General features: G+C 35.8%; 1 protein-coding gene across 1 annotated transcript in view; it reads left to right on the top strand.

The window, feature by feature from the left end:
- The window catches only part of Tinag (tubulointerstitial nephritis antigen), a 94,908-nt gene that overhangs the window by 59,330 nt on the left and 14,968 nt on the right, over positions 1 to 20,610 (top strand). Inside the window, exon 10 of the mRNA XM_031343830.1 lies at positions 19,573 to 19,618. Coding sequence (XP_031199690.1) covers positions 19,573 to 19,618 — 46 coding nt within the window. The remainder of the gene's footprint in view (positions 1 to 19,572; positions 19,619 to 20,610) is intronic.

The raw sequence follows: 20,610 nt of genomic DNA, 5'->3' as shown, positions 1-20,610 counted from the left end.
ACCCTCGGAGCTCCCAGGGTCTCAACCACCAACCAAGGACTGCACATAGAAGGGTCTGATTGTTCAAGTAGCATGTGTATGGTAGAGGATTGCAAAATCGATCATCAATAGAAGGAGAGGAACTCGGCCCTGTGAAGGTTCTGTGCCCCAGTGTAGGGGAATGCCAGGGCCAGAAAGTGGGAGAGGGCGGGGTGGCAGGCATGGGGAGGGGGGAGGCAACAGGGGTTTGTTTTTGTTTGTTTTTTTGTTTTTTGGAGGGGAAACTGGGAATGGAGAAATTCGCATGTAAATAAAGAAAATATCTAAAATAAAAAAAAATACTGTCTACTGTTTATGATCATTGAAATAATTTACTTTATCGACCTTAACACTCCAGGATTTTATAATTTGCAAGCTATCTCACTATATCAAGAAATAATGCAATGAGTAACATTTCAAAGATTTGCATTGGCATTATGTAAGCTTGTGTCTGTCGGCAGACCATTATTACACTATATCAATCTTGTTATCGACTTTTTATGTGCCATTACTCATAGAAAAACATTAATAAAATCCTTAACTTTTGTTTATAAAAGCTGAGGTATTAAAGAAAATTAATGAAATTTAAAAAGGGGAATAGCATTGATTGGAATTAGAATATATTATTATACAATAACAGTTTCAAGAGAAACAAAGGGTTATTTAATATTAAATTGTTCAGAGATTGCAGAGCTCTTTCCCTAAGATAAAAATCTCACTATTCTCTTCTCCTGTATGTTGATCACTCCCAAGTTTTAAACTTCAACTATTTTTGGTTCTCCTCTCCAGATTGATGGACCTGACAGTATAGATCCATCTGATTATGATTTGAAAGGTTCTAATTTTAGTAAGATTAAACTTTTTAATTTAAATTAATAAGGATGCCTACTGAGATAAGTAAATCCTTTCCATGGATCTGTTATATATGTATTTACAACAGTGGATTCGCCACAGTGAGGCTGTCAGTGGTGTGAGAGTTAACTCTATCACGCAGAGGCCCACAGGCTTCACGTACTGAGGAGCACAGCACAGTCAACTTTTTTCAGTTTTTATTTACAGAGGAAAGTTTATTTAAAAATACTGCCTTTTGAAATTTTGGCAAAAGATTCTGATACATTATACAGTAAATAGGATAATAGGATAATAATAAATAAAAAAATCTTGTGAAGCTATTTATAAAGTATACTTTCATTGAAAAGGCTCACATTAAATGTAAATATTTCATATCAACACTATTCTCACAGTGTACATGTGACTTTTATACATATGTGCGCTTTTGTTATTTTTTAAAGTGTTTCGGAATGGCAAAGAATAAAAATGTTAAATGTATGAACTGCTTATTTTACATTGGTAAATGCTAATATATCCTGACACTATTGCTTTTCATAAAATTCATTTATTTGGAGTATTTTCTAGTATAAAGATAGTATATTTCTGCATAAAAGTTTCCTGCTTACAAAAGGTGTTTTTACAGAAATATCAAGGGGTTTATAGTGGGTTAAAATATAAGATTAAACAAAGTGTGGTACCACAGAGCTGTAGTATAGATTATCTGAAGATAAGGCAGAACATTTGCAAGTTTAAAGACTGCTTGGGTTATAGACTTGACTGAGAGGCAGCCAGTGGGACCCCACTACAGAATGCAGAGCATTTGTGTGGGAGGAAGTAGCTTAGTGACAGAGCACTTTTGTAGCTTGTCCTAGGTTTTACTTTTCTACACTACAAAAATAAATGAGCAAACAAATAAATAAAAAAAGTAACTAACTAGAGAAACAAACAAACAAAAAGAAAGAAATAAAGAAATAAAGAAAACAAACTTTAATACAAAGTTGGGATTGACTGGTATGAAGAAAAATACAAAGTAAAGATAAGGTAGAAAATCAGAAAACATAAAATGGAGTCCAAACTAAATTAATACAAGAATGTATATCTTATAAAAAACTTCCACAGTTCTCAACCTCAGATTTGTAGGAAATAGATTAATAAATCTAGGGTAGCATCATAAAATACTTGCTGACCTCTTGTTTGAAAGTGTCCTGTAGTATGGTTATTATTAATAATAATTTATTGTTATAAAATTATACATTTATAGCAACAAAATATATAAAATTTATTAGAACAATCTATTCAAATATAACAAACAATAAATGTAATGATAAACTTACAATCATTATTTTATTATACTATATTAATAATATAAATTATTAAATCAGCATTGATTTTCCCTAAGGTCTCTTTCAGTTCATAATAACCTTAGACTCAGGTAGACGTTTTCTACTAAAATTTTAGCTTTCTTACTTTATCTGGTTTGCTTCTTTCTCTTTGGTTATACAATACCTCATTGTATTTGTTGTGCATATTTCTCATTATGTTTTCCACTCATGTCAATGTTATGAAGTCAAACCTTTTTTCAGTCTACCGGTAATACAAATTAAAACTCGAGAGTATTCTTGATTCCTATAATAAATATTTTCCAGGTATTAACATTTTTTTAAAGAGTCTAGTTCCTGTTTCCTTTACATTCCCCTAAGGACAAGGAGAAATTCGTTCAGTCTCTCTTGATGGGAATCAAATGTTCAGAGAATCTTTTTGGCCCCACTCGACATATTCATTGTTTGTTTCAGGAACCATTCACAACCAAGTTCTTCATTGAAGTTTGTGCTGACATGACCAGCTGTTGGCTCTGTGGCCAGCCTTGTTGATACTAGTCTGTCTTTGCTGTGTTGATAAGACTGGTTATTCTCAGAGGCAGTCAGTGTGCATCAATACAAGGAAACTTTCTCATCACAACCAGTGGTCACACTTTCTTTATGAAGAATATGTTACCTTGAGTGTGATAATCCCCTGATTACATTTTTGTTTCTCCCTTGGGATTTTCATCACTAATTAGGAGGGTCTCAGAAGAGACAGAAATTTGGGGCATGTGGCCAAGAGAAAAGTTGAAATAGATGTAGCAAAGAGTTTGTGGGGTTTTTGGTCATCTAAAGTCAAAGGGAGGTTTTTTTTTGTTTGTTTGTTTTTCAAAGTCCCTTTATTTTCTCATCAGAAATCTACATGGCTAATATTTTAAGAACAGCCACTCTTTATGATGCTTAGAGAATAAAATTATCTAGTTGAAATTTAGAAGAATCTCAAATAGGAAACTAACGTGCAGACAGCGGAGGTTTAATAGCAGGTATGGGTGAAGAGATCGCTCAGCAGTCAAGCAGGCTTGCTGCTCTTGCAGAAGACCAAACTTCATTTTCTGGCACCAACATGGGCATCAGTGCCCAACACCACCTGTAGCTCCAGCATTAGGATATCTGACACCCTCTTCTGTCTTCAGCAGGCATCTACAACTACATGGACATACATATATACATGCACATACATACAAATAAAGAGAAATCTAAGAAGAAATAGTAGCAGCATTGCTAACTGTTAGAATGAATAGGTGAGTGTGAGGTATAATCTTTGCAGAACTGATGGCTTATTGTAGTTTGCTGGAAGTTTCAGGAATTGAAGAGAAATGTGTCAACTGTAACTCCCAAGTTTCTTCCAGATCTAAAATATGTACTATTAACTGTATTGAGGAGTTACAGAAGGGTAAGAGATGAATGTACAAAGAGTTTATTTTTAGTATGTTGATTTGGGGGAATTCTCAAGTATCTAAAACTAAAATACAAAGCAAACATTTATGTATATTTCAGGAATTTAAAACTATATTTTTAAAACTCCAAAGCAGAAACTTTAACAATTATTGACATTTCAGGGAGGGAAATATGGGAGAGAGAATAAAGGAAGGGACAAATGCTATAATTACAATCTCAAAAAAAAAAATTTAAAAAGCTTTTAAAAAGGCAAAGTTGATTATATGAGCATGAAGAAAAGTTAGTTTATTTTCCAGTAAGGAGACTGACAATGATGTGTCTTAAAAAAAAAAAATCACTGTTGACATTTCCTCTATAGCCACCATCCTACTGGCAGAGAACTTGCCTCATGACGGGGACATCAGATAAGATTTTAGTGACCCTGGCTTTAAAGGGCAGGTGGAGAAATAGCCATGTAAGGAAGAAGGAAGCTAGAGCATTTCATGTCCGATAGATCTTGGAGCAAGTGAACTCTAAGGAAGACAGATTGCTTCATAGTGTGAAGTGTCGCTTAGATCCTGGATGAATTAGATTACTGGAAAAAACTGTACTGTGGGATTAGAATTTTGTGTCTTAGAAAAAGAAATTTTAAAAATGACAGTTGGTTCTCACTGAGTCTTTTTGTTCGCATATAAATGTAGTGAAGATTCTTTTATCTTCAGTTTAGGTTCTAATAAATTGCATTTCTTCCATGTAAATTTTCTTGGCATTCAAATATTTCTATAGCTAGTTTTGTGTGTGTGTGTGTGTGTGTGTGTGTGCATGTGTGTGGTTAGTTAGTGTGTGTTTCTGTTTGTGTGGGGGGGGCTGGAAGGGGGCTAGGTAAGAGTCTTTGAAAGGAGGGCTGGAAAGGTGGTTCCATGATTAAGAATGTTTTCTTGCTATTCCTGCAGTGGGCATTGCTCTCTGTTCCCAGCACCCAGTTTTGCGTAGCTAGCAACCTTCTCTAACTACAGATCTGTGGGTTCTGACATCCTATCCTGGCCTACACTAATAAACATACACAGAATTTTAAAAATGAAATCAGTGTGGAAAGATGGTTCAGTGATTAAGAGCTCTTGCTTCTCTTCCAGAAAAGCAAGGTTTGGGTCCCAGGGAGCTCATAACTAGCTGTATCTCCAGGGGATGTGAGGCCTCTGGCCTCTGAGAATGCCAGCACTTCAATGCACACATCCACGTGCTCACATATATACCTATTTATGACTTAAAATATTACATCTTTTAAATATGAAGACAAAATTAATGGATTTCCAAAATTATTTGAACCTTACACAAAAGTGGAAAAACGTTGTCATTTAATTCTTTAGAGCCTCCCCAGTTTTTCTACTTTCAATACATTTTATTGAGCAACAACTGTGTTAGGTACAGGGGATATTGAGATGAGCAACATGCATTGCATCAATAAATGAAAGGAAATTAATGGTCTCACTGTTTTGATGTAGATCTGTCACTCCAGGAATCCACTGGGAGGTTCCCCAAGGCTGCTGGCATTCAGAGAGTTTCACTTAGCATGCACAGGGAAGGCTCTGGGAACTGTGAAACTGATCAATGGGGTTTCTTTGCTTCTGCTTTCAGTACTGATAGCTTCCTGTTGACTCCTTTGTCAGGGCTGAATCAAAGTGACACGTCCACACCTCACTTGTTCTCTTCTCAGACACTGTTTTTCCCTGATTTGTTATCTCGATGGCTGATCAAATATATTCCCCACTGTAACTACTGTTCCTGTGATCTGCCTTCTACAAACAATCGGTAAAGCAACAACTCAAGGGAAAAAAAAAAGCTTAATTTTTTTTTTTTTACTTAGAAAAATGTATGATAGGAGGGTTGTTATGAAAGGATTCTGAGAAAAAAACATGTAAGTGTTCATAAAAATGTAGTTTATTAAATGTCTGTGCACTCATGTAAGTGCACGCATGGGTGTGTGTGCATGTGTGTGCAGGTGTATGATTATGAGTGTGTACACTTGTGTATGTATGAGTGTACAAGTGTATGAGTATGTATAGCCTGTGTGTAGGTGTGTGAATATGTGTGCACATATGTAGAAGTGAATGAGTGTATGTGTGTATGTGGGTAGGAGTGTGATTTTTTTGGTATTATGTCAAGCACAGGATTAATGATGACTGTGATGAAGTACTGTGTAACATAAAATATAGGAGTTTTTTTTACTCAGTCTTGGATTGGAATGCCAGTTCTGTGCTCAGGAATCTTAGCTTATTTAATCATGTGGTGGTATTTCAGCTTTCTCAAATATTCCACTGAGATAACACATTTCCTCTCTGTCTTGTTATGAACATTAATTAAGACAAGATATATGTTCTCTAGTAGGCTTATCATTATATACTTGCTTCAACTTTTAAAACCTTAGCTTGCTCTTGGTCAAATTAGTCCAAGGGGAAGTTTTTGTCATAATCCCTTAATGTGAGGAACTTTCATGCCCCTTCTGAGGGTTCTTTTACGTGTTAACCAACACAAAGCTGACCCTGCAAGTCTCTCTCCCTCTCTCAAAGGACAACTCAAAGGTCGACAAGAACTAGACACCACATTATGTCAACCTCTCAGGTCCCCTTCCCCATTTCAAATCTCCGGAAATTCACACTTGACTAGAACACAAGCCTCTGGCTGTTTATGGACCAGGACACAAAGGCAGCATGATAGAACTGCACAGCCTACAGACAGCAGAGTCAGGAGTGGCTAGCAGAGGTGTCTAGTATTCAAGGAAACGATGCTACAGGTGGATAACGGATGCACAAGAATAAGCCATAAGTAAGAGAAGCACAGAAATTAACTCCAACTGTATCTAACAAAGCCTAGGATTTTAAAGGACCACAAAGAAACTGAACTGAAATTCGTATCATTTTAGTCGGAATGGTTATCAAAACCAGGGAATTGAGGGACTCCTTTTTTCCTCCTTCCTTCCTTATTTCCTAACTTCTTTCTTCCTTCCTTCCTTCCTTCCTTTCTTTCTTTCTTTCTTTTCTTTCTTTCTTTCTTTCTTTCTTCCTTTCTTTCTTTCTTTTCTTTCTTTCTTTGTTCTTAGTATCATTAATAGAAGAATTTCAAAATGACTTGGAGGAAAGCTTAGAGATAATTTTCATAGGTGAGAAAAAAAGAGCAAGACAGTCAACTATAACCTTAGAATCTGCCAGGAGAAGGGGGATGGATGAGAAGAAAAAGAAAGCTGTGAAATTTAAAGTTAGAGTCCAAGAAAACCAACAGTTTAGTTAATGATGTCCTTAAGCAGCTGAGTGATAAACAGGTAACTGCACTGCACAAGGCAGGTTGGCTCCAGAGGATAGGTGAGAAAACACCAAGTGTCAGGGGGAAAGAAAGTATGCTTAGCCTTTGGGCCAGCATCCAGAAGGAAAAGATAAAAATAAACAGGAAAATGTTATACTTTTTTGAATTAGAACTCAAGAAAATGGACAGGCTTAACCTTGCTGCTTGGCGGAAGCTTTGCATGTAACTATGCTGAGGATGAGTTTATGGTAATTATTCTCCCCGATCTGCAGCAAGTCTTCAGATGAATTATATCTCCTGAGGAATGGACTCCTAGCCAGATGATTGATAGGCCAGCTCCATTAATTCTTAAAAGTGGAAACAACACTATGTGATGTTCCAATCTTTGGAGATCAGTAGATCACACTCTTTAGACCAGGAGGAAGCAGTTTTCTCTGAGTGTGTGTCTAGAGAGTCCTGAGATCTCTACTTTTTAATCTGGATTTTTTTATTGAAAAAAATTGCTATTTTTTTATTGAACCACAAGGATAATATAAAATAGGAAAGAATTGATGATTTCTTTACAAAAAAAAATTTTAATGAGGATTTACAAGGAAAGTAGTTACTTTGCCAGCTGATGCAGAAAACAACTCAAAACCACAAACATGTTTATCAATAGCCACATTTTGCTTCCTACAATTATGGAGTATTAATTTGTTTGCATTTCTTTACCATTAGTTGTTTTCAACCTGTTGGTTGCTTTCTGCAAACAATTCTCTCTCTCTCTCTTTCTCTCTCTCTCTCTCTCTCTCTCTCTCTCTCTCTCTTTCTCCCCACAACCCCCCCCCACACACACACATAAGCACACACACATACACACACACACACACTTCTATGTCAGGGATATCAAAGAGTACATAACTTGAGGATAAACTCATACATTAAACTTAGGTTATAAATACTGATAGAATGGGAAATCCAATCCATAGTAAAGAAGATTGCATTGCTCTCTTAGAGGACTTAAAATTTAAACAGGCTGACTGCACAGTAGGATAGCAGGTTAAATACAAAAGTCTTAAAATTAGCTCAAGATATATTATCAACTTAGAGTAATGTCCAGCAAAATTTCAGTCTCTTTGGGATCAAGATCTATTTTCAGAAAACCCTATCACCACAAGCACTCTACCTTTGCTTAAAGCACATGACACAAGGTTACCTATCAGAAAGTTAAACTAGTATTTTATTCTGTGGTCCTAGAAATAATATTTATACATATGGAATGTAGAATTAAGTCAGTAGATTAAGTCAGATCTATGAATAAACAAACCAGGAGGTTTTGTTAAGGGAATGTGTTGCTACAGCAACTTACAATTTGTTCTCTGCACAGAATTTATTTTATCACTGACTACCTCAATGAGAACAAGGAAAAATTCTGCTCAAGTCTATGCTGTAATAAAAAAGGAAAAAAAATGCACAAACCCCACCAAAACTTTTATATAATAAGTGAATACTATTTGCTACATTAAGTGACAAATTTAATTCATTCTCATCTGTAAAATATACACATTAAGTATTGCTCCTACCTAGCTCTTCTTTGTAATAACTCTATTCATTACATTTCAGGATACACGAACCAGGACTCTAGGATGGACCTAGATGAACTTTTAATAGAACACTGTTATGATGGCCTATGTGCTTTCTCTGTCCCACAAGTTCTATTATTCATTCACAATTCATCAACAGTAAATAACATTTTAATCTTATGTGTGTTTATAATCATCTTTCCCCCAAACTTTCATAATTTTGTAGTAATGTGTAAAGGACAGCTCTTCACATTATCTTGAATTTGTCTCTGATTTATACCTTCATTTCTCCTTATGATCTTCTACAAATTATTCGACTCAATATGCTTTCATAACTTAGCACAGCAAGTAATGATTCCATCCTTTCTCCCTTGAGGTCCTAGCTTTCATTGCTTATGTTATTAATTTCTTCTTAGATATTCATAATAATGTGGACACTTAGATTCATGCCTTTTGAAATGCTGGTTTATCTCTTCAGGCCTCATTTTTATTATCTGTGAAGTAAATATCTTAGCTTGGATAACCAGTGGTGTGAGAAAACACTGTGATCAAATCAATTTAAGAAAGAAAAGGCTTATTTTATCTTAGAGTTGTAGTCCATCATCCAGGAAAGTAAGGGCAGGAATTTGGAGACAGAAACTGATGCAGAGGCCATGGAGGAGTATTGCTTATTGATTTGTTTTTTATGGCTTGCTCAGCCTGCTTTCTTATAACAACTAGAACCACCGGCCGAGGGGTGACACCAGGGCCTGTGGATGAGCCTATGCCCATCAATCCTCAATTAAGAAAATGCACCACAAGCTTGAGCACAACCTGATCTAATGGGGAGATTTTCTCAGTTAAGGTTCCCGTCTTTGAGATGATTATAGCTTGTGTCAAGTTAGCATAAAACCAGCCAGCACATAAAGATAGTAGATTAAAATCAGATACATTTTGTGGGGGGTTTGTCTTTACCATCAGGAGACACCAACAACATTTAAACCAATGAACATAGTTATCCCGTTAAATTATATTTAGAAAAATAGACATCCAGCCAGATTGAACATGTGAGCCACAGCTGGCCAACCCTTCGTTAGGACCATAGTCTCCAAGTTATTAGTGCCTTTTAGCCTAAGAGGATGTAAAGAGTAACTTCTATTCTTAGCACTAAAGGACTAATACTTTTACTATACTATCTTGTTGTAACCCATTACTCTGGCTAATTGCCATCAGTAGGGATAGATGACTTGAGACATTGCTTCTCTTCCCCTATATATTTGTCATGATTTTATGCATTTCACATATAGTCTTTACATATGTCAGACTGAAAAGAGGTAGCTCTCTCAGATGTACAAGACTTCATTCACTGGCTGTAACTGTCTACCTATGTCCCTATGCTTATTGCTGCAGGCCAGTTTAAATCTGATAGCTACATTCCCTTTCCTTCTTGATATGGTAGGATAAGGAAGATATATGAAACAGTTTACTAAAAAAAAATAGCTTTCAGTAATCTCCCTCTGTTTCTCAAATCTATGACCAAAACCTGGAGCCACTTGGCTAAATATATCAATGAAGCACTAACATTAGATTTAGTGACTACTAGCTTGATTTCTGGTTTCTTGAAGTGGCAAATGAAGTGAGGTGTGGAAGTCACTTAATTTCACCTGACTCTTCCACAATCCATTTTCATTCACCTTTGATGTATGAAGAGACACTTGCTGTAGCCCCCCTAATATACTCTGCACAGCTACATGCAATGGGTATGACCACTATTACGAGTCTCCTAGACAATTCTAGTATAATATTTATGGTAAAACAAAACTCTGTGCCTTTGCCTGATTCTCACTATGGTTAGCTTCCAAGTCTTTATATAAAAGGAATTGAGACTCTAACAAAAAGTCCCAAATCTAAAAGCAAATTCTGTAACTAATAGTTATGTCACTGTAATTTACTCAGAGCCTACCTGAAGGTTTCATCATACTTGGATCCTAGCTTTCAGTTTCCAATATGAGTGATTGATTTTTCACATAAACAGAAATATTTATTGCTGAAATGGGCGGCGCTTCTAGAAAATTGTTATGCGTCCACCTTTTGTGAACTTTGTTTCCTTCCATCTGGATCTGTCCTCACTAGTACAGAATAAGTCTACTTAAAAAAACATAAATTTGAATCCTCATTGTTAGCCTTTTGGGGACATTCTAAGATCCCAGAAGCAAATCTTGGGAAGCATTCTGACATGGTTTATTTTGTCTGATAATTCTGTTACAAAACAGATCTACCATCAAATAAAATGAGCTGGAATTAGGGATCATGCAATCCCATCACTGAAGGACATGTTAATGTCCATGGTTCATGCTGTCTGTGGCCCATGTTACCACTGAAGGCCACGTAGATGTCTGTGGTCTGTGCTATATACTGAAGTCATGGGCCAGCCCCCACCTGTAACTGCAACTCCACGTGATTCATTGTCCTCTTTTGATCTACAAGGACACTACCCACATATCCCCTAACCTTTACCTTGTATCACATACATAAAAATAAAAAGAAATCTTGTGTTTTGAGACATAGGTCAGCAGGTTAAGATACATTCTTCCAAGTCTGATGACTTGAGTTTAGTTTCTGGGACTCACATATTGGAAAGAGAGAAGCATCATTTTTAGGTTGCCTCTGACTTTCACATGCATGCAAAGGCACACAGGTGCAAATGCATGTACACACGTGTGAACACAGACATACCTGGACACACACACATACACACACATTAATAATTTTAAAAGATTAATAGAACTATTTACTTATTATTACTTCATAGCTTTATATGAATCTGATTCCTAGGGAAGACATACGGATGCATGAATTAGGAATCTTGTCGTTATAGCAAAATTCCTCTCTGTATAATTCCTTTATCAGAATTTCTTTTAATAATCAACTTTTTAGGATTTTAAGATTAGTATGGACAAGTATTGTCAACTACCAATACTGAAATACCAAAATAAGGTGTCTTAATCCTATAATTGTGATATTAGCCAATGATAGAATGTCCTATCACCTGAATGACATGGCTGTGTAATATAAGGTGCTTCATAGGAAAGACATATGTTATGTGGCTGTCAATTTTGCCTTGAAATCCCTGTGTGGATCTTGTCTTTTGTCCCGTTTCAGCCCATTAAAATGAATCAAGGAATTCAATCACTTTACCTTATATCTGTGTTCTGATTCACCTTGCCTGTATACTTCACACACTCAACAAATACCTATAGTCACCAATTTGATAGTCACTCTGTAGTGTTATAAGCAGTAATGGTTTTTATTAGTATTTTGTTATTTTTCTGCTTGTCCTACAAGGTTTATATTTTCTACTAGGCTCCTTCCCCTGATATCTATCCCCCATGGTAGCATCCTAGCTGCCATTTTCAAGGACTATCTATAGTACACCATGTCCCATGTAAGAAGACTTCTTTTCACCCACACTGTAAGTGCCAATGTTTGTAGACATAAATGCTCTGGATAGCCTGTGTCAAGACTGGCTTTTCTAACATCATTTCCTGATACTTCTAATCTATATGGAACCAAGTGTTCTAGAATGAGTCGCAGTGGGGTTCAATCATTGCTCCTGGAACCGTCTCAGACAGGGTTCAAGCATTGCCTTTACAGCAGGCTCAGATAGAGTTCAAGTACTAGTCTTACATTAGGCTAAGTTGAGCTTCAAGTAAGGTTCTTAGAATAGGTAGTGATGAGGTTTCATGGCTTCTTTATGCTATCACATTTTTTTTTGTGCTTTATCTTCTGTAGTCTGATTTAAATCTGAAGATTTTAAGCTAAGTTCTAGAAAGTTGCCATTGCCTACAGAAGACAGTTCATTTTTCACCTGCAATTTGTAGAAGTTTACAGAACATGTTATTATAAAAGGTTACAAATAGAATTGTAATTACTTATACATGTGTCTTTTTCCCCCACTGTCACACTTACTTGAATGTCAGCAACTTTGTACAAAAGCAAATAGTTCATTCATTGGGTAAAACTAGAATTAATGCATGAAGTACATGGGTGACATTATTCTCTCTTTTATTTTAATATTTTTATAAATTATGTAAGAACTTCATGTAATATACTTGACCATATTTACCATAAACTCCTTCTTAACTTTTCCCAGCTCCATACACCAATCAACAATATATATTTTTGTTTGCTTGTTTAATGAGCCATTATTAAACATTAAGCATCATTTTCATTTTGAACTATCCATATATCTCTTGGTATAGGGCCATCATTGGAAACCTTACACTGAGTTTGGTATTCAAGGTTCTTGTTATATGTTCTTACTCAGATGTACGTCTTAGCACTGCATCTTTAGATTTATAAACAATGTGTACTACAGAGAGATGTGTTTCTATATATACTTTAAAGTGAGCACATATGGCTTACTTGGTAGAGAAGTTTCAGTAGAGCAGGCCAGAGAAGGCAATAGTGGGGAGATGGTTTTAAAGACATATATGTCTGCCATTAGATTTCACAAAATAGTAACTACCTTTTATTTCAAACTAACCAAAGAAAATGCTTTAGGCAATGGTTCTTAACTACTTTTGACCATATTTGAGGGGTTGAAAGACCCTTTCACAGAGGTCACCTAAGACCTCAGAAAAACAGACATTTATATTACAATTCAAAATAGTAGCAAAATTTCAGTTATGAAGTACCAACAAAACTAATTTTATGGTCGGGGGTCACCATAACATGAGGAGCGGCATTAAAAGGTCTCAGCATCAGGAAGGTTGAGAACTGCGGATTTAGGTTGCTTTCCTCTCACCATAAAGAAAAAATACGTTGAGGTGGTAGACTTGCTAATTACTGGATATAATCATTATGCAGTATAAGCATATTGGAAAGTTAAATTGCACTCCAGAAGTATAAGCAATTATGTGTCAGCTTTAAAGAATGAATACATAATATGAGGCCTGAGGGAATACAGAGACCATGACATTGAGTGAGAGCTATTCAGAGTTTTTCAAAACCTGCATATTCAAAAAGAGAGAAAGAAAGGACTGAGTTCTAAATAATTGAAAGTTTATTTTAATGATGTAGGTAAAATTCTAAAGGACAGTATAAAGTTAAAATTAAGTAGCATACTTTAAGATCAGACAAGTCTGTGCTAGGAGCTCTCTAGCTTGTCAACCTGTAGTATGTAATATTAAAAAATCATTCCATAGGAGGAACAACAATATGAACCAAGCAGTACCCTCAAAGCTCCCAGGATCTAAACCACCAACCAAAGAGTACACATGGAGGGACCCATGGCTCTAGTCCCATATGTAGTAGAGGATGGCCATGTGGGATATGAATGAGGAGAGGCCCTCTTTGGTCTCGTGAATACTTGATGTCCCAATGTAGGGGGATCCCAGTGGGAGCAGATGGGCTAGTGAGCAGGGAGAGAGGGAATGGCATGGGGGGGGTTGGAGGAGATAAAATTTGCAATGTAAATAAAGAAAACATCTAATAAAAAAGTCATTCCATGCTATTGCCGGTTGGTGGCCTCAGTCTATTCCCAGCCTGGCACATAGGCTGAGACTGTATGTTTCCCTTTAGCCAAAGCCTGTTCCATGAAAGCTGTCTCTGCCTCTCCAGAGCACCTAAACAGCTCTCTCCTCCCTGTGTCTGGCTGCTTCCTAAACCTGCTCAACACTCCCAAATTTCTATGACCAACTTGGGTGTACTTCTTGCAAACCCATGCTCTGCCATTGTACCTTTCCCTGGAGCTCAGTTGAGTCGTTACAAGAAGGAAAATACCACACAGTCTTAGTTTAGAATCAATAGGTAACACAATTGCTGGACGCAGAACCTAGCATCCTAATTTCACCAACTATTCTAAGTTAGAACAGCCTCTGGCCTCCTACGTGTTGGTTGACTTGCTCCCATGTCCTAAAGGCAGTTCCTTTCTCCTGAATTCTCTCTTCCTCTTCCTAACCAGGAAGTCCTACCTCCTTCTAGCCCAGTGGTTAGCTTCTTGTAATCCTTATTTATTAGGATTACAAGAAAATTCCACTATATTAATCTAAATAATAGTAAACTTATAGGAAAATTGTATCAAAAGTTCTAGTCTGATTGAATAAATGCTTATCAGTTCTCCTTAAAATAAAGGGATAATTTTATTGGAAAAGAGAATGGTTATGATTACAGATAATATTCATGTTGTAAAAGTATGTCTTCAAAGATGTTCACTGACTTACAAGGAGATATATGTCACAAAGTATGACTATTTTTGAATTTTCTATCTTCTATAATTTTCTATCTTCTTTCTATCTTATTATATTTAGTAGACCAGTGTACAAACTACAACTCAGCAGCATGTGTGTATTAGGGAAAAATGTTCTCCACCAATCAAGAGAGGAGTTTTCAATAATGAATAATGTTGTTCCAATAGTTGTTCTTCTTTGAATAAAGGTTTTTAGTCTCTTGGATTTATTGTAATACAGGTGGGAGATCATTTGGTTCAAAGTCCTTAGTCACTTAGAGCATGGGATATTTGAAAAACAACCTTCAATTCTGGTTCTTTACAATACTACACTGCAGTTCTGTCATACTTCATGGCCATCTTAGACATCTAGAGAAGATCAAAAAGCTAAAGGACAGTTGAAGGTCACTGTGTAAATGCTTAGTTCAGTGATGAGTAGGTCTTGCTTGTTATTAGACCCAGAGACTATACATTAAGCAAGCAATCTCTATGGTGGTATATTTCTCTGTAATGTTTCATTTCCATTTGAGTTGTACACAAAAGTGAATATTTTGTTAAAATATTCTTTCACAAGCCTCCTCCCTAAAAATATTCAACTCAGCCATCTCCCTTTGTTTTCCTTCTCTCACTTCTAGGCAGTTAGTTATGATTCATGTGTTTTGCTGTCCATTTTGTGAATGTTTATAATAAATCTCAATGTCAGCATCCTCTCTGGGTTTGAATTATTTGTGGTTTATTATTTATTTACTCATTATTTAGTGGGTGACAGAAATTGAAGCTTGGCCTTCAGATATATTAGATAAATACTGTACCACTTGAGCCATACCCCTGGGTCTCTTCCTACTGTATAGCTTTAAACAGTCTCACTCAGTTGCCTAGGGTTAGATTAAACTTGTTTCCCTCCAGTTTTGGCTTATTGAGTGCTATTTGAAAAAGCACTCTAAAGTTATAAAATTAAAATGCTTCTTGAGAAGATATTGGTATCTTTGGCATAATCAGAAAGAATATGTAGAAGCATAGTGAAAGACATTGATAAGTGAAGAAGTATAAAGACAAAAAATTTTATGTGCTAAAAGTTAGCAATCTAAGGCAATTGCTTTTACTTTTATTTTATTTAGGATCACTATAAAAATGAAGAATTCAAAATAATTAAGTACCTTTCACACTTTGTAACAAAATGTTTTGTGTGTGTGACTGCCACATTGTTGATTTTCAATCCCATTTGTGAGCATGTATTTTCACTTACCTTAAGAGTATCACAACATATCTGAGAGGCCTGAGGGTTATCCTAAGTAAGCTTATTAAAAACACAGCTTTTGTTTCCTGGTATATTTTCTTGTAAGTTTTATCTGTTTTCTCTATTAACTTCTTTGGTTCTTCTATGCTTCACTCCTAAATGCTTCAGAGCACAAGAAATTCAAAACATCTTACCAAGTAACAAAGCAATATCGATAACATTGGGTTTGCAAGCTGTTTGAATGTTGTGAAATTGTTCTGTATAATATCCATAACTTTTAGGGAAGTAATTCTTTCAGATGTTGATAATAATTCTGTCACACACACCTTCTTCAAATCAACTTATTATAATATCTGTTGATATCACTCAGTCATCACTCACAAGAAGGAATCAAGAAGCATTTACAGTAGACTCATGCCAGCACTGAGTCATTCTGTCCTCTCTGTCTGTCTGTCTGTCTGTCTGTCTGTCTCTCGATGGGTTCTAGGATATGAAATAGGCATTGGCCTTCTAATATTTAGAGACACTTATGAATGACATTTTTTCAAGAATCAATTGCTTTTGAAAAGATACAAAGAGTTAAAAGCAGCTATAAAACTATACAATGATTTTGGTAATTGTATTCTTCTCTTATTAACATACACATTAAGCTGCCCAGAAATTCAAGTCAACACTATTTTATGCAGCAAAGAAAAAAACCAGAGATCATAAGTGCAATTAGCACCCAGCATTGGACAGAATTAAAAGAAAGCAAAGATGATCTTCGGATTTTCTTAACCATCCTTATTATATTTTCTTTCACAAGCTCATGACAATGATCCAAATTCAGAATACTCCAAGAATCCTACTGGAAGTCATTGTGTGAAACTTTCCCAGGAGAGCTTAGAACAAACATCTATTTACCTGAGATAGATCAACAACTATATAACAAAATAATGATTCCACAAAACTTTTTTTTAACCCTAATAAAAGCAAACATTTAATTGGGGCTGGCTTACAATTTCATAAATTTGGACCATTTACATTATGTCAGGAAGCATGGTTGGCATACAGGAAAATATAATGCTGAAGAAGGAGCTGAGAGGTCTGGTTCATGATTTAATGAACCCAGAAAGAGCCTGTCTTCTTGGGAGCAAATAGGAGGGTCTTTAAGCATGGGGTTGAACTTCAAGCTCACCCCCACAGTGGTATACTTTCTCCAAAATTGCCACAATTCCTGATGGTGCTACTCCCTGGGCTAAGTATATCCAATCTACCACATTCCACTCACTGGCCCACATACCATTGTTCAAACACATGAATGTATGAGGACCATACTTTGTATGGTCCACAAAATTTTATGAACAAATCAGTTCATAGGAATTGCTACCAGAAACGTGGGTGAGCAGTTACTTCTAAAAGCTTGAACATCTCAGGGCAGCTATATTACTGTGGCTTACCTGAGCCTGGGTGACACGTTATGGGAACTCTAGTCTTGGCGTTCACTGTATGACTTGCAGGCAACCTCCCTGTCTAGGGAGCTCAGATGGTCAGCCTTTCCTCCTCCACATTTTCTTTTTAACTTCCGTATCTTGGGAAGGAGTCCTGTGAATTTTTTTTTTTTTAGTTTCAGGAACCTTTCTAAGACTTTTGAATTGTTTACTTTCTGAGTCGTAAGAGTGCATTCCCATTATTCTGTAGGAAATGGTTCAATTGAGAGAGAATATTTTGTACAACAGAAGCCTGTCAGCTTTGGACAATAACTTTGTATTTTGTTATAATTATTCTTTTAACCATTAAATGCCATTTGTAAAAACGGGACATATTATAAAATATTTGCACAGTAAGTTTGTATATTTTCTGGAAAAACCCTGTTCTATAAAATTTTGTCTTGATTTAACATAAAGAAACTCTGAGGATGAGATTGTATATGTTAAAGACATGTTAGTGTAATATCGGAGAATAACACATTTCATTCTCATAATCAATCAAATTATATGGAAATGAAAGTCATCATACAATCCAGTGTTACATAGGAAACCCCCACAGCTGGAGTTATGTGTTTATAATAAAAAGCAACATAATATGTGTGGTAGTTTTATAACTCTAGAGGCTAGGAAGTAGAGGCAAGATTTATCCACATACCTTGATCTGCATAGTGAGTTTTTGGCCCATGTCACCTAGCAAAGTCTTGTCTCAAACAAACAGGAAATATGCATGGGTCTGCACTAGGTCTTCTGTGCATGTTTTGTGGTTGTTAGCTTGATGTTTCTGTGGGACTCCTAACAGTGAGAATGGGTGTGTCTCTGACCCTATAGTCTGTTCTAGAACCCTTTTCCTCCTACCAGGTTGTGTTGGCCAGCCTGATATGAAGGTTGTGCCTCCTGATTTTATTGAATCTTGTTACACCACGTTTAGTTTATATCTCTGTGAGGTCTGCTTTTTTTCTGAAGGCAAGTGGAGGAAGGAGGAGGAATGAATCTGGGAGAGTAGGGAGATGGGTGCAGGGGTGGGAAGAGTAGAGAGAGTGGAATCTACAGTTGAGATTTATTGTATGGGAGAAAAATACATATAAATAAAGAAAAAAAGAAAGAAAATGGAAAGAGAAGAGAAAGAAGGAAGGAAAGAGGAAGGAGAAATAATTCATTAATGCATGTTAACGAATATGAGATTTGTTTTCTTGGTCCAACATTTCCTACTGTATGATTCTCAAAAGCTATTCATTATGTCATCAAGGAGAACATGAGAATAGTGTCTACCCCAGGGGTGTAGTTAAGAGAAAAACACAAAATACTGGAGGAACTCATGTTACTGAGAATCTAGGATTCAATTTCTGTTTGTGTACATATATGGAGAAATGGGGAACTTTGATACTTTGTTAGGTAGCTTGTATTTATGAATATTTTATATGTACTCTCCCACCTATACCAATTATTTATGAATACATTATACTTTAGAAGTCTTGGAGATCTTTTAGATTGTTTTATTTATGGTAGAATTTCAGTGCGTGACATGAAAACATGTGAGCTGTCTTTAAAATCCCCTTTTCCCAGTTGACTTAGAACCTATTGCTAAAATTCCTTCCTAAGGTGATATGTAAGGATTGTATACCCTTTCTCCCAATGTCTCAATGACAGATTGAGGCATCATTCCATAAATGTTCATTCTGGAGAACTGGTGAGTTTATTGGACTTCTCTACAGAGCATAAGTGAAGAGTTAATTAAGAGAGTGGGCATTCAACAATGAAGCTTCTTTATGCCACATAGACAGAACCTCTGATTTTGTTCTCTCTCTCTCTCTCTCTCTCTCTCTCTCTCTCTCTCTCTCTCTCTCTCTCTCTCTCTCTCTCTCTCTTTCTCTCTCCTGGTCCACAAGGGATCTTCTTTTGCAAGCAGTCTCAATTGACTATACTAAGGTAGCAGTTGCTTGTCTGAGAGCTAGTTACTTATGGCAGGATCTTTCTTTTTAAGTAAACATTTTTAATTTCATGCCACTTGGATAAAGGTAAATCTTTATTGTTCACACAAATTATGTTATAGTGAAGAAGAAAGCTGTACAAGCAAATTCTGGAAGTCAATTATAACATTTTTGTTGTAAAGCAGATTAGAACGTGTAAAATTTAAAAGAGAATGTCAGTAAAATAAACGTTCTCAGGTATAAACAAAATGTTTTAACTAATTAATCATTGTTATTATTTGTAGATGGGGCACACTGAGAGGAGCAGGAGGAAAGAAAGAAAAATTTTGGGTATGTAAAGATCTCCAACTGAATTCCTACTGTAAAATGAAAACCAGCCCCACGTTTCCCAGATTGATATTATGTAACCACATTCTAAAATGTTTTTCACACATTGTTGTTTTCTTCAGCACAAAGCTAATTATAACAGTTTGTATTATAATAATAGTTTTCTTCAAGTCCTGTGTTTTCAAGTTATAAAAGAATAATTTGTTTTTGTTTCTTTCAAATTGAGACTCAGTAGGAACTATTTTATTACCATCTAGATTAAAAATAATACTTATACTTCACTCATACCTGTATTCATATCAACCAACTGAGGTTTTTTATTAATGTCATGCTTATATCCTATATAGTATAATATAGAAATACATATCTCATAGAAGTTTAAAGTAATCTTTGCCAATTATCACATAAACATGTATCTTCACTGGGAGGAGTTAACATGTAGTTTCAAAAGTAACATGGAGCTTTGTTGATGCATGCCTATTACATCAGCAATTAGAATGCCAAGGCAGGAGTGTCAGGAGTTCAAGGTATCCTTGTAAACATGGATTTAAAATGGAATTTAAAATCCAGCTCAGGTTACAAGAGATCCTGTCTAACAGAAAAAATGCCTACAAAATAAAATGCCCTAATAAGATACAGGTGATAAAAAAAATTTGAGAATTAGAACATATTGAAGAAAATGGTCAGTTAATTATAATGAAAGCAGCTAATTATCCCAAATCATATTGTTAAGGTTTTAAAATTACAATAATATTTATTTATTTTGTGAGCACATATTTATATGTATGGGCGTTATCATCTACATCAAGTAAAATGGACATCGGAGGACAACTAGCAAAAGTAATTTTTTCATCCAATATGTTGGCTACAAAGGGTAAACTGACTCCAAATAACAGGCTTACTACCAAGTGGTTTTACCCACAGAACTAGCACACATACACACACATACACACACACACACACACACACACACACACACACAGAGAGAGAGAAAC

The sequence above is a fragment of the Mastomys coucha genome, unplaced genomic scaffold, assembly GCF_008632895.1.
Source record: "Mastomys coucha isolate ucsf_1 unplaced genomic scaffold, UCSF_Mcou_1 pScaffold23, whole genome shotgun sequence".
NCBI classification, from domain to species: Eukaryota; Metazoa; Chordata; class Mammalia; order Rodentia; family Muridae; genus Mastomys; species Mastomys coucha.
Note: the sequence above shows the minus strand (reverse complement) of the source record. Positions and strands in the feature narration are given on the sequence as shown.